Source organism: Felis catus, chromosome E1, assembly GCF_018350175.1.
Source record: "Felis catus isolate Fca126 chromosome E1, F.catus_Fca126_mat1.0, whole genome shotgun sequence".
Taxonomy (NCBI): Eukaryota; Metazoa; Chordata; class Mammalia; order Carnivora; family Felidae; genus Felis; species Felis catus.
The window spans coordinates 2,645,401-2,659,721 of NC_058381.1; the positions used below are offsets into that span (position 1 = coordinate 2,645,401).

Here is a 14,321-nt window from a genome sequence, read left to right on the forward strand (position 1 = left end):
GGTGGGCACTGATGATTGACCCTCAGGCCCAGGCCCTGAAGTGGATCAAGAACATGGAAGGAAACCAGGTAAAGGCTGGCGGGAGGGGCAGGGCGGGGGCTGCTCTTGGGCCCCTGGCGTCTCTTCCCAAGCCTGCCTCTTCCTGAGGCCCGACCCGGAGTCAGATTTTACTTTGGGCCCCTCAGCGTGTCTCCCGTCTCTTTCCCTTGCTCTCTAGGGCCTCCAGATTATCGACCTGCAGATGAGCAATTACCTTCAAATTCTAGAAAAGGCCATCCAGTTTGGATATCCAGTGCTGCTCCAGAACGTTCAGGAGTATCTGGACCCCACGCTTAACCCTGTGCTCAACAAATCTGTAGCTCGAATCGGTGAGGGTCCAGGCTTCCTATGGGGTTGGGCTGGGGGACAAATCCTAGAGACCAGCCAGCTGGGCCACACGAGGTGAGGGGTTGGGGGGGAGGGCCGGCCCTCAGACTGCGGCCCTCCGCTCACACAGCCCCGGGCTGGGCCCATTAGGGCAGCTGGATGCGGGCTGGGGGCTGGGCCAGCCCACACCTGGTCACCAGGGCTCCTTTGCCCTTGACCCTGGCCCGGCTGCAGGTGGCCGGCTGCTGATGCGCATTGCAGACAAGGAGGTGGAGTACAACAGCAATTTCCGTTTCTACATCACCACCAAGCTCTCCAACCCCCACTACAGCCCTGAGACCTCGGCCAAGACCACCATCGTCAACTTTGCTGTCAAGGAACAGGTGGGGGCGGGGGCTGCAGCCTGGACCCAGCTAGCGAGGAGCAGGAAGCACCCGGAGAGTCCAGTCGGCGGGGTGGAGACAAAGGCCCCCTGCGCTGGGCGGCAGGGGACGAGGCGGGGGGAGGCGTGACCGGGTGCCAGGGGTGTGCCGTCACGTCGCCGGAGCGCGAGTCCCACCGCGCGTCCCCGTGCTCCCAGGGCCTGGAGGCTCAGCTGCTGGGCATCGTGGTCCGGAAGGAGCGGCCGGAGCTGGAGGAACAGAAGGACTCACTGGTCATCAACATCGCTGCCGGCAAGAGGAAGCTCAAGGAGCTGGAGGACGAGATCCTTCGGTGAGCGTGCACCCGCCAATGCCACCCACCGCCCAGCCCAGCCAGAATCCCGGGTGTGGGTGGCTGGGGCGGGAGGACTCCCCACCTCCCCGCCCGCCTACCTGCGCTTCCCTTCAGGCTGCTGAATGAGGCCACGGGCTCCCTGCTCGACGACGTGCAGCTGGTGAACACCCTTCGTACCTCCAAGATGACCGCCACCGAGGTGACCGAGCAGCTGGAGACCAGCGAGACCACAGAGATCAACATTGACTTGGCCCGCGAGGTGAGCCTCGCCCCTCGCTCCGCGCCCAGCCCCGTGGCCACCCCCCCCCCCCCGGCAATTCCACTCCCGTCAGCACCGTGGCCGCTTCCCCCCCACCCCTGCCCTGACTCTGTCCCCACCCAGCACCGTGGCCGCTCCCCACCACCCCTGCCCTGACCCTGTCCCCCACCCACCCCCCAGCCCCGTGGCCGCTCCCCCCCAGCCCCTGCCCTGACCCTGTCCCCCGCCCACCCCCCCAGCCCCGTGGCCGCTCCCCCCCAGCCCCTGCCCTGACCCTGTCCCCCACCCACCCCCCCAGCCCCGTGGCCGCTCCCCCCCAGCCCCTGCCCTGACCCTGTCCCCCGCCCACCCCCCCAGCCCCGTGGCCGCTCCCCCCCAGCCCCTGCCCTGACCCTGTCCCCCGCCCACCCCCCCAGCCCCGTGGCCGCTCCCCCCCAGCCCCTGCCCTGACCCTGTCCCCCGCCCACCCCCCCAGCCCCGTGGCCACTCCCCCCCCAGCCCCTGCCCTGACCCTGTCCCCCGCCCACCCCCCCAGCCCCGTGGCCGCTCCCCCCCAGCCCCTGCCCTGACCCTGTCCCCCGCCCAACCCCCAGCCCCGTGGTCGCTCCCCCGCCACCCTGCCCTGACTCTGCCCCTCCATAGGCTTACCGCCCGTGTGCCCAGAGGGCGTCGGTTCTGTTCTTCGTGCTCAACGACATGGGCCGCATCGACCCCATGTACCAGTTCTCGCTGGACGCCTACATCAACCTCTTCGTCCTCAGCATCGACAAGAGCCACCGCAGCAACAAGCTGGAGGACCGCATCGACTACCTGAACGAGTACCACACCTACGCCGTGTACAGGTGTGCGCCCCGCGCCTCCGGAGCCCCCCACCTCCCCCGCATCTGCCAGGACGCTCCCGCGCCAGTGCTGCCCGGCGCCACGGCCACTGGCCTGTCCCCTGCTCCCCGTGGGGACAGAGCACGAGCTCCTTGAGCCGTGCTCGTATCTGCTAGGGTCCACGCTGCCGGCGCATCTCCAGTGGCCACGTGCCCCGCCAGCACTGGGAATCTCGGTGAAATCCAGATCCACATCCAGCAGGCTGGGGCGGGGCCTGGTCCCGGGTAGGGGGCGGGTGGGGGACCACACTCTTTGTCCTCCTGCTTCCTTCAGGGTCCTCGCCCCTGACCAGCACCCACACCCTCCTCCCGGCCACCCAGGCCTTGAGCCCCGCGGGTTCACTTGTGAATCTTTCTGCAGACCGTCCCTGCTCGGCTCCCCACAGCTGCTCCAAGGCCCGTTAGCTTATGCTCCAGCTCTCCCGGGAGTCCTCCCTGCTCCTCCTCTTCCACGCCTGCACCGGGCGGCTCCTCTCAGAAACTGTCCAGTGGGGGCCCCCTGCCCTGCCATCCCTCGGAGGCCCGGCCACCCCGTACAGGACCCATCACATCACCGCTTAATCGATGGGCTCTCTGTCTGTCCTCCCTCTTCAGCTGACTTCCTCCAGGACAGAGGCTGGGGCTCAGAGATGACTCTGCCTTTAGGACCTGCACAGAGTAGGGGTCAAATCGATGCTGTGTGTTGTTTAATGGAAATGAATGACGGGTTCCACCAGTGAGCTCTCTAGGTCCCTGAGGGTTTGGCCGTTGACAAAAGGTTTGGGCTAGATGCCGATTCAGGCCCTGCTTGTGCGTGAGGCTCCGCGATTGTAGGACCCGCACTCAGTAACCATTCACGTTGTGCTTCCTGTCCCCTCCGCCCTCCGGGTGCCCGTCTCTCAGGTACACCTGCCGCACCCTTTTTGAGCGCCACAAGCTACTATTCAGTTTCCAGATGTGTGCCAAAATCCTGGAGACCTCTGGCAAGCTCAACATGGACGAGTACAACTTCTTTCTCCGCGGGGGTGTGGTGAGTCGGTCAGAGGCGTCAAGGTTGGGGACGGGGACATGTATGACCAGGACTCCGGGCCGGACCATCAGGCCCAAGGCTCCAGCGAGCGAGCCAAGGAAAAGTGCCAGGAGCAGGTGTGTCCGGCTCCCTGGGGATGCGGGGGGGGGGGGGGCTCTCACATTACAGGTGAGGACTTGGGGCCCCTCTTACCTGTGACCCGCTGACAGGTGTGGTCTCTCGCCTCTTTCACTGCTGCTCAAGCCCCTCCTTTCCCGGCCTGGGTTCCCTGGTCACCGTTACATGCTCCCCCCCCCCCCCCCGGCAGGCACCCTCAGTGCCCAGTCCCGTATCGCTTTTGTTTGGCGAAACCACCACTCTGGCTGGATCTTGCTCTCCTGTTCCTGTGTGGCCCAGGAGCCTGGGCCTAGCTGGAGAAAAACACTCCCACACCGAATGGACTCCCTTTAAATCCATTAGGCCCTTAGAACTGCCAGACAGGGGTGCCTGGGTGGCTCAGTCAGTTAAGCGTCCGACTTCGGCTCAGGTCATGATCTCACAGTCCGTGGGTTCAAGCCCCGCATCGGGCTCTGTGCTGACAGCTAGGAGCCTGGAGCCTGCTTCGGATTCTGTGTCTCCCTCTCTCTCTGCCCCTCCTCTGCTCATTCTCTCTCTCTCTCTCTCTCTCAAAAATGAATAAACTTTAAAAACAAATTTAAAAACACCTGCCAGACGGTGACACCACGTTTCCTGGGCTGGCCTCTCTCCACCCTCCTGGACAATGCCGGGCGCTTCTCCTCTCATCCGGGTTACCAATAACTAAGAGGCTCCCAATGCTCCCCACCCCCAGTCTGTCAGCGTGCCCACCTCCCTGGTGTCACCTCCCATGGCCTGCCCTGCCCTCCCCCCCCCAGGGCTCCCGCATTCGCTGTCCCTTCTGCCACAGGTGCGCCCACAGCTCCCACTCACCAACTTTAACGCTGGACTCAGACTGCGCCTCCCCGAGACCTCCTTGACTTTCCTATTTAATACTTCAAACTGCCCCCAGAACTCCCAATCTTTTGTATGCTGTTTAGCTCATTCTACTCTGGCGCGACCTTGCCATCTTCACCTAGCACTGGATAACTTAATCGTTTATGTCTTTGGCTCATCGTCTGCCCTCCCATGGTGGAAAAGAAGCCCCTCAGGGGCAGAGATATGTGCCCTTTATATTCAGCGCCGCATCCCAGTGCTCAGAACACACAGTGGGTGAGCAGTGAGTATCTGCTGAAGGGGGTGAAGAAGGCAAGGGGCCTTTCTGCAGGGCGAGGTCATTAGGGCGAGAGACAGTGTCACCAGGACGCCAGCAGAGGGCGCCAGCTCCCCAAATTTGCACCGTGAGGTGTCCGCTGGGTGCCGGGGAGACCCTGCCCCGTCCCCCCCACCCCCCCTCCAACTGACTTCCCCAGTCCGGGCGGAGCCCAGTGCCTCTGGGACTCCCATAGTCCTTTCCTCGTGGTGCCCGAGGCAGGGTCTCGGCTGCCTCATCATTAAATGCTTTGGAGGGGTTCCGGTCAGTCCCCTCCCTCCTCTCTCCTTGCCCAGGTCCTGGATCGCGAGGGCCAGATGGATAACCCGTGTACGAGCTGGCTCGCCGACGCCTACTGGGACAACATCACAGAGCTGGACAAACTGACCAACTTCCACGGGCTCATGAACTCCTTCGAGCAATACCCTCGTGACTGGCACCTGTGGTATACCAGCGCCACCCCGGAGAAGGCCATGCTGCCAGGTGCCCCCTCCCCGCCGGGCCCTTCCCCTCGTTCCCTGTCCCTGTCCCCGTCCCCTCCGAGCGAGCGTCTGCTTCCCGGCCCTCTCCGTCCCCAGGCGAGTGGGAAAACGCCTGCAACGAGATGCAGCGAATGCTGATTGTGCGCTCCCTGCGCCAGGACCGCGTGGCCTTCTGTGTCGCCTCGTTCATCGTCTCCAACCTCGGCTCCCGCTTCGTGGAGCCGCCCGTGCTCAACATGAAACTGGTCAGTGGCTTGGTTTCCTCCTTGCCCCCCCGCACCCCCGGTCCTTCCTGCCTCGCTCTGCGGTGCCCCCAACCTCTGCTCCTGGGCAGTCCCCGCTCCCCCGACCCCGCCTCACGTGGCCTTCTCACACCCCGTGCTTCTGGCAGGTTCTGGAGGATTCGACCCCACGCACCCCGCTGGTGTTCATCCTGTCTCCCGGTGTGGACCCCTCCGGCGCCCTGCTCCAGCTGGCGGAGCACATGGGCATGGCCCAGCGTTTCCACGCCCTGTCCCTGGGCCAGGGCCAGGCCCCCATTGCCGCCCGGCTCCTGCGAGAGGGGGTCCTTCAGGGTCAGTGTCCCGTCCTGCTCCCCCACCCCCGTCCCTGGTGCGCGCCTTACTCCCTGGAAGCCCCGGCCTCCCTCACGCTACCGTGACCGCAGCCCCCACTTCTCCAGAGGGCCCCCGGGACCCCTTCTCCCCCCCCCCACGCGCGCGGAATCGGGGGCGACGCGTGGGGACACGCGGGGCTCGGGGAAGGGCTCCCACTGAATCCAGTGCCCCCTTGCAGGACACTGGGTGTTCCTAGCTAACTGCCACCTGTCGCTGTCTTGGATGCCCAACCTGGACAAGCTGGTAGAGCGGCTGCAGGTGGAAGAACCTCACCCTTCCTTCCGCCTCTGGCTCAGCTCCAGCCCCCACCCGGACTTCCCCATCTCCGTCCTGCAGGCCGGCATCAAGATGACCACGGAACCGCCAAAGGTACGGCGCCGGCCGCGCTGCCGGCCCGGCTCTCTTGCGGCCGGCGCCAGCGGGAGGCCCAGCCTTAACAGCCGCCTGGCCTTCGGGCTCTGCTCCCCTCTCCAGAGATCCCCCCCCTCGCCTCTTCCCTCCGTGCGCCAGGCTCTTAGCACAGAGCGGTAATCTCTAACACCGCTAGCCTCTTACCCGTGCCCGGCATCGTCCCTTTACCAAATTCGTTTAGAACACACGCGCCCTATCGGGTAGGTACCGTCGCCCCCATTTTACAGAGAGGAAACTGAGGCACAGAAGAGTGAACAGCTAGTCCACAGGACCTTCCTGCCTCCCAGCATTTCCTTCCACCTCTCCCCGGTGGCCCCGGCTTCCGGCCCTTCTCCCTCCAGCTCTGCTGAAATGTTTTTCTCCAGCCCGGAGGTCACCACTGAATGCAGCCACACCGATCACGTTCCTGTGTCCCCCCCTGTTCACCTCTGCTTACGCCACTGCTTTTAGTCAAGACGGAAACCCTTGCTGACCCGGCCTGTGAGCCCCCTCCCCCCGCCCTGTGCCTCTGGGCCCCACCTACCCCTTCTCCCTTCCCTCTCTTCGCTCCACCCCTCAATTCTTAAAATATCTTGTTCCTCTTCCTCCAGACTCTGCACCGTCCTGCCCCAAGGCTTCCGCACAAGCTGCCGGGCACCCCCACACCCACCCCGCCGCCCCCTCCTTCGCCCCTTCAGGCCTCGGCCCTCCTCGTTGAGCTCAGCATCCCAGTGATACACTCTCATAGAACCTTCCTGCTGGTCCTTTTACCGTGAGAGTTTGGTTCTGACGAATGCCTGCTGTCTTCTCTAGACTGGAAACTCCGCGAGGCCAGAGGACGCATCTTTTGTCTCTCTCTCTCTCTCTGTCTTGATCACCTTGTGACTAGCACCTGTACATAATAGGTACTCAACCAGTAAGTCTGGACACACGTCTTTCATCATGTAAATCCTCCTCGCCTGCCTTGGGGCAGTTGACACAGTGAACTGTCCCCCCACCCTTTCCCTGACACGCGCTTGGGGTTCTCCCTCTGTCTCCCGCCACATCACTTATCACGCCTGTGTTTCCTTTTCCTCTTGGCCTCTGATCGTATCTCCAGGCTTGGTCCTTGACCTCCAACTTGGCTCATTCTCCGTTTCCCCCTTTCACAACTCGATGGAGAAATTGTCCTCTTCCTGATCCTGCCCGGTCCTTGTCTCTGGCCCCGGGGAAGCAAACGCACTCCCGGGTCTGAGTTCCATCTGGCAACGAGGCGTTTCCTCCTGGCATGCCAGAGCCATAAATCCCGTACTCTCGGAGCAAGTGGCCAGCCCGCCACCGCAGATGATCTCCTCGGCCCAGTTCCGTTAGCGGCGCCTCCGTTTTTCGAAGAACCTCTTTTTGCTTTCCAAGAAAGGTGTATGCCTTGGTGGCTAGAGGGCCCCCTGTTGGCCGAGCGCCCCGCGAGGGGCACAGGTGTGTCAGAGCGGAGGCCGGTGCTACTTCTGGCCGCATAAGAAGGTGGAGGCCACCTGGAATCTGGGGGCGGCCTGGGAGGGGGGGGGGAGGGGGGAGGGGAGGCTCGTCCTGGCTCCACCCAGGGGAGATTTGTCCTCGCCACCCGGGGTCTGCAGAACCTCTGGGCGTGAGCCAGAGCTTCAGGGAAGGCCGAACGTTCACGGCATACTTGTTTGCAACAGGATTTCTCTCGGTAGCGAAGAGGGCACTATTTTTAAATGTTTTACTTGGAAATCATTGGAAACTTACGCAAGAGTTGTAAGAACAAGACTACTCTAGGGTTCCTGGCTGGCTCCGTTGGCAGAGAGTGTGACCCTTGATCTCAGGGTGTTGAGTTCAAGCCCCACATTGGGCCTGGAGCCTACTTAAAACAAACAAACAAACAAAAACAGAAGAAGAAGAACACAAACACTATGTCCTCACAGCCTCACACCCGTGGACTCGTTACCCAGACTCTTCCATTGTTAACATTTTGCCTCACCGGCCTTATCATTTGATTTCTCTCCGCGTCTCCACGCACACATGCTTTCTCCGAACGCCGAGAGTAAACTGGGAAAGACATCATGGTCTTTTCCCACTAATACTTCAGTGTATTTTGGCATAAAGGGCTCAATCCTGAGAAGGATTTTTTTTTTTTTCAATACACACTACAGCACAGCTGCCCAACCTCAATAAACGGATAGAGCGTTTGAACCCAATCTATCATATATTCCAATTGTGGTAAAGGACCCGGTCATGTCCTTTTTAAAATTCTCCCCCAGCACAGGATCTGTTCTAGGTCAGGTATTGCAATTTTGTTGTCCTGTGAAAGAGGCCAGTGTTTGCATCGGGATACACGAAAGCAGTCCCAATAGTCAAGGGGACGGTGGCTCATTCGAGTCTTACAAGTAAGAAGGTCCCCATGACCACAGCCCCCAGTCGCCGGTTTGGGTGCGATTCTGGAGTGGTATTCTTGGTTGGATCACTGCCTGCCTTCTAGTCCTTTCCTTTTCATTAAATATTAAGCAGATACAAAAGAGTATAAAATACAAGAGGGGGTGCCTGGGTGGCTCGGTGCGTTGAGCGTCCGACTCTTGATTTCAGCTCCGATCACGATCCCAGAGTCAAGGGATCAAGCCCCGCATCAGGCTCCGCGCTGAGCGTAGGGCCTGCTTGGGATTCTCTCTCTCCCTCCCACCCTCCCTCCCTCCACCCCTCTCCCCTACACCTGTTTGCACCCTCTCTCTCAAAAAAAAAAAATTCTAAAATATATGCAAAGATATAAAGGATCCCCATTCATTTTTAAAAACATTTTAAACATCTTTATTTAGTTTTGAGAGACAGAGTGTGAGCGGAGGAGGGGCAGAGAGAAGAGAGAGAGGGAGACACAGGATCTGAAGCAGGCTCCGAGCTGTCAGCACAGAGCCCGACAGAGCCCCACGTGGGGCTTGAACCCAGCAACTATGAGATCCTGACCTGAGCCGAAGTCGGATGCTCAACCGACTGAGCCACCCAGGCGCCCCCCTGGATCCCAACTCAATACACACCTGTGTGCCCATCTTCCTGTGTAAGAAAGATGATTCCCATTCCCACCGCCCCCCCCACTCGGCTGCAGCCACTTTTCTCAAGGTGCGTCTGGCTACCACACACATTCATCTGCGCCTTGCTTCTTCCATTCAGCGCTGGGTACTTGACATTGATTCACGCTGCTTGTTTCACGGTTCCTCATATGCTCCACAACCTAATCCTTCGTCCGCTTTGTGTTTTGCGGGTTGTCTTTTTTTCTCCCCCGCTCTGGTTAACTGTTATTATTGGTGAATAGAGATCCTCAATTTGTATGAGATGGAATTTAGCTCTTCTTTATGGCTTGTGCTCCTAGGTCTCGTTCAAGAAATCTTTGCTCACTGCGAGGTTGTAAAGGCACTCCCTTGTCTTCAAAACCGTTTTATAGGGGCACCTGGGCGGCTCCGTCGGTTAAGCGTCCGACCTCGGCTCAGGTCATGACCTCACGGTTTGTGAGTTCGAGCCCCACATCGGGCTCTGTGCCGAGAGCTCAGAGCCTGGAGCCTGCTTCGGATTCTGTGTGTGTCTCTGTCTCTCTCTCTGTCCTTCCCCTGCTCGCTCACTCTCTCTTCCTCTCAAAAATAAACAAACATAAAAAGAAAGAGTTTTATACCCTGACTCTCACATTCATGTGTCTTAACCACTTGAGACGGATCCTTGTGAGTGTGGAATGAGGTGGAAGTCTGATTTCGTTGCCCCCCAGCCCCCCACGTAGATAACCCATTCTCCCAGTACCATCATCAAATAGCCCACCATCACCCTTGCGACGTTCGATGCCTGCCAGGCCTTAACTCCCCTTTACACACTCCTAGGTTTCTGGGCCCTTTATCTCTGTTCACCGGTCAGGTGGTTTATATTCAGGTCAGTAGGTACCGTCTCGGTTCCTGTTTGGCTCCATGATGATGCGTGATAGCCGGCGAGGCAAGTCTCTTTACCTCGTTCTTCTTCAGGCTATGCCATGGCCTGATTCTCCAGCAGAAATGTTGGAATCAGCTTGTCAAGCTCCACAAACAAAACCCTGTGGATCACTTTGCAGGAAACCAACGTCTTGAGTAGATCGAGCCTCCCAATCCACGATCATAGTACGTGTCTCTCCACGTAATCTTTCTTTCAATAAAGTTTTGTCATTCTCTCTATGAAGATTTGTACATTTTTACCGGACTTATTCCTAGACACGTTACATATTTTGATGTTCTAAACGACAATATTCTCGCTTACATATTGTCCCGACTCCATTCTGTCCCTCATAGACGGGGCTTCTTAAAGCACCGTTTCAACCTGTTGCGGTAGTACTCGAGACAGAAAGCGGCCCCGCGACTCCTGGTGAACCACGGCCCTTCTGACCCCACCTGAGTCCTCGAGCTTGACTTCAGTTCAACCCATCTCCTTACTTATTCTCCCCTTTGTGCCTTTATTCCCTCAATTCTTTCCATCTCCAGGAGACCCATGTCCTCCTCTTCAGCCTGGTGACCTCCTTCCCGTTTGTGAGACTTGGTCCAAATCCCGACCTGTTCTCGAAGCCTGATAAATCTATCACGTGGCATGCCCCTCCTCGATGATACACTACGGCTCCTCTAGTCTACACTGAACCTCTGTACCTAATGGTGTACGTTTTTGTCCGTTAATAGTTGCACGGATAGGTCCTCGTGTTTTCTGGTATTCCCAAATCGAGCCGGCCTGCCCGCCGTCGAGAACGTCATGGCTGAGAGGATCAAAAGTGGGGGGACAAGGAGGCAGAGCTCCCAGTAGCCCACACAGTGCCCGCGTGCAAGTTAGAGAAAGGCACCCACCCAGTCCTGTGGATCAGTGCACATCCTGGCGCGCGGGTCAAGGGCCGCCCTGCAGCCCTCACTGACCTCTTGGGCCAGTGCCCTTGTGCAGTAAGCAGCCTCCACAACTGTGGCGGTGCTACTGGCAGGGCTTGGCACGATGCACGTCACCCCACCTCCGCGCTGCACTGTCCCCAGGGCCTAAAGGCCAACATGACGCGCCTCTACCAGCTGATGACGGAATCGCAGTTTGCCCGCTGCTCCAAACCCGCCAAGTATAAGAAGCTTCTGTTTGCCCTCTGCTTCTTCCATTCCGTGTTGCTGGAGCGCAAAAAGTTCCTGCAGCTCGGCTGGAACATCGTCTACGGCTTCAATGACTCTGACTTTGAGGTTTGTGCTAGCAGGGGGCCCGGCATCCCAGCGCCCCCTCCTTACACTTCCCGCCTTGCGGCTCCTCCCCCTCCCCCCCCCCGCCCCGCCCCCTGCCGCCGAGGGAAGTTCCTCCCCTAACTGTGTGTGGGGGTGGGGGTGGGGGCTGGGACCACGCACAGGTGTCGGAGAACTTGCTGAGTCTCTACCTGGAGGAGTACGAGGAGACACCCTGGGATGCCCTCAAGTACCTCATCGCCGGCGTCAACTACGGCGGGCACGTCACCGATGACTGGGACCGGCGGCTGCTCACCACCTACATCAACGACTATTTCTGTGACCAGACTCTCTCAACCCCCTTCTACCGGTGAGGGGGAGGTGGCGCCGAACAGGGGGCCAGAGGACACCCGGCAGACCAGGTGGCAGGACTGGGGTTGCGGGGAGCGGGAGCGTTGGAGGGGAGGCCAGGAGGCGGGGGGAGGAGGCGGGGTTTGTGGGGTCGGGAGGGGAGCAGGTGCAGGGAGCTGGACGCAGGGGGCACACGCGCCTGCAGAGGGGCCAGGGTCTTGGCCTGGCGCCGAAGGCCCAGAGTGTGGCCCACAGCGTGGTGAGAATTATGCTGTGGGTCGCCAGGTTGTCAGCACTGGAGACTTACTTCATCCCCAAAGATGGGAGTCTGGCCTCTTACAAGGAGTACATCAGCATGTTGCCCACCATGGACCCCCCTGAGGCCTTTGGCCAGCACCCCAACGCGGATGTGGCCTCCCAGATCACTGAGGCGCGGACTCTCTTTGAGACTCTGCTGTCCCTGCAACCCCAGATTACACCCACCAGGGCGGGAGGCCAGAGCCGAGAAGAGAAGGTAGGCAGGGGTGGATGCCGGGTTTGGGGGGGGGGAGTGGGGGTGCGGGGAGGAGAGGGGCCCCCCACTCAGAGCCCCTGCCGGGTCAGGTCCTCGAGCTGGCTGCAGATGTGAAACAGAAAATCCCTGAAATGATCGACTATGAGGGGACCCGGAAACTGCTGGCCACGGACCCCTCCCCCCTCAACGTGGTCCTTCTGCAGGAAATCCAGAGATACAACAAGCTTATGGAGACCATCCTGTGAGATGGAGAGGGGCTCGGTGGGGACGGGGTGGGAGGAAAGGCCCCCCCCAGCCCCCCACCTGAGATGGCTCTGCCAGGCCCTTCTCTAAGCTCCCACCTCACCCTGCCCAGGTTTTCCCTGACGGATCTAGAAAAAGGCATCCAGGGCCTCATCGTCATGTCTACAAGCCTGGAAGAGATTTTCAACTGCATCTTCGACGCCCATGTCCCGCCACTCTGGGGGAAGGCAAGTGACCCAGCTGTCGATCCTCCTGCGACAGTGAGCTGACCTCTGGCCCCGGTGCCCCCAGCCTCCCGGCTGTAGGAGCAAAACCAGGGAGCCTGGGGTTTGGAGCCAGACAGAGTCAACTCTGAAAGCCGGCTCTGCCGTGCACAGACTGGCTTTGCGGTCATTAACTCAGGGACTTAGGGCGAGCCACTAACCTCTCTGAAGACGCGTCAGGGATTCCTAGTGCCGTGTGCAACTCTCAGTAGGTGCTTCGTTAACGGTAACTGGACAGCACTGTTGCTGGCGTGGTTAACTAGCGCTCGCTTTATGCTTCTTTCCCGGGAGGGGGCTTTTGGAGACAGCTTTGCCAGCCGTAACGGGGGACCCGGCCGGCCGACACCACATCTCCTCCTATCTGCCCCGAGCGCACCAAGTAAAGATTTGCACGCGTGAACGAATGAACGCGTACACACGCACCGCCTCCCCCTCCCCCTCCCCCAGGCGTATCCTTCACAAAAGCCACTGGCCTCGTGGACACGGGACTTGGCCACACGGGTGGAGCAGTTTGAGCTGTGGGCCAGCCGGGCCCGGCCTCCCGTGATCTTCTGGCTGTCCGGCTTCACCTTCCCCACCGGCTTCCTCACCGCCGTGCTGCAGGCCTCAGCTCGCCAAAATAACGTGGGCCACATGCTAAGTGTGACGGGGGCGGGGGGGGGGGTTGCTGGCCACCTGGGCTCGCTCCTCTCTGGGGGTCCTCCCTTATTCTCGCCTTGCATCCCCAGATTTCGGTGGACAGCCTCTCCTGGGAGTTTATTGTTTCCACCGTGGATGACAGCAACCTCGTGTACCCACCCAAGGTGGGAGCCAGGTGTGCTCCGACTGGGAGCAAAGGCGGGTCTGGTGGAGGAGGGCGCTGGGAGCAAAGGGGGGAAACAGCTGGTTGGCAAGGGAGAAGGGAGGCCGGAGGCCAGGGGTGCCGGCAGCCTCGGGTCCAGACTTCTCCCCGTGTCTTCCCAGGACGGCGTGTGGGTCCGGGGCCTGTACCTGGAGGGCGCCGGCTGGGACTGGAAGAACTCCTGCCTGGTGGAGGCGGACCCCATGCAGCTCGTCTGCCTCATGCCCACCATCCACTTCAGGCCGGCAGAAAGCCGAAAGAAGAGCGCCAAGGGTGGGGTGGCGCCCCGAGTTTGGATCCCAACCCCTCCTCTGCCCCGCCCCTCCCCCCACACCTGTGCCTGCTCCCCCAGAGGCCCCAGCGCTCTGACTCCCATCCCCTCTCCTTTCCCTCAGGCATGTACTCCTGTCCCTGCTATTACTATCCCAACCGGGCAGGCAGCTCAGACCGAGCCTCCTTCGTCATTGGCATCGACCTCCGGTCCGGGACCATGGCATCTGATCACTGGATCAAGAGGGGCACCGCTCTACTCATGAGCCTGGACAACTGAGGAGGCCTCCTCTTCCTCCCCGCTTGAGGGAGGGTCGGGGACTCTAGGGGCCAAGACTGATAGTGCACTTCGGACCAGGGCTGGACTTAACTCTGGCCTTGGCCGTGGTTGAATGCGCCGCGGGATGGGGCCCTGGAGATGGCTAGCCTTTAATAAAGGTGGAAGGATTGTCTTGGAGCTCAGAGCAGGAAAACACCCGCAACCACAAGCCTTAAGCCTCTCAATGGGGTGGTGGGGGTTTGGGGAGGGAGGGAGCCCGGATCTCACAGAGGGAGCGAACCCCTGCGAGCTACTGCTTTTGGTCTGGGAAAGGAGCTCGGGAAGAGGGAGGTGTGGCCTTGATCGAGGGGGCAGGGCTGTGGGGCCTAAACCGGGTGTGGCTAAATCTCGGGGCTGGACT

At 60.4% G+C, this 14,321-nt stretch overlaps 1 protein-coding gene and 1 long non-coding RNA gene across 3 annotated transcripts in view; one reads left to right on the forward strand and one right to left on the reverse strand.

Annotated features, from left to right (window-relative positions):
* The window catches only part of DNAH2 (dynein axonemal heavy chain 2), a 92,650-nt gene extending 78,527 nt beyond the window's left edge, over positions 1–14,123 (forward strand). Inside the window, 20 exon segments of the mRNA XM_045045382.1 lie at positions 2–68; positions 218–368; positions 601–749; positions 947–1,080; positions 1,198–1,342; positions 1,985–2,184; positions 3,103–3,229; positions 4,793–4,979; positions 5,075–5,223; positions 5,370–5,553; positions 5,774–5,964; positions 10,992–11,183; positions 11,345–11,529; positions 11,796–12,024; positions 12,114–12,265; positions 12,380–12,494; positions 12,978–13,154; positions 13,259–13,333; positions 13,494–13,644; positions 13,767–14,123. Coding sequence (XP_044901317.1) covers positions 2–68; positions 218–368; positions 601–749; positions 947–1,080; positions 1,198–1,342; positions 1,985–2,184; positions 3,103–3,229; positions 4,793–4,979; positions 5,075–5,223; positions 5,370–5,553; positions 5,774–5,964; positions 10,992–11,183; positions 11,345–11,529; positions 11,796–12,024; positions 12,114–12,265; positions 12,380–12,494; positions 12,978–13,154; positions 13,259–13,333; positions 13,494–13,644; positions 13,767–13,921 — 3,115 coding nt within the window. The 3' untranslated portion in view covers positions 13,922–14,123.
* LOC123382132 lies at positions 1,182–7,511 on the reverse strand. 2 transcript variants are annotated; one of them, XR_006590069.1, is made up of 3 exons: positions 6,757–7,511; positions 1,991–2,868; positions 1,182–1,294 (listed from the first exon to the last, which is right to left on the reverse strand). It is a non-coding gene; the product is annotated as an uncharacterized LOC123382132 (long non-coding RNA). The 2 variants fall into 2 exon arrangements; XR_006590068.1 differs by lacking the exon at positions 6,757–7,511 and adding an exon at positions 3,422–4,793.
* Positions 14,124–14,321: the final 198 nt, after the last annotated feature.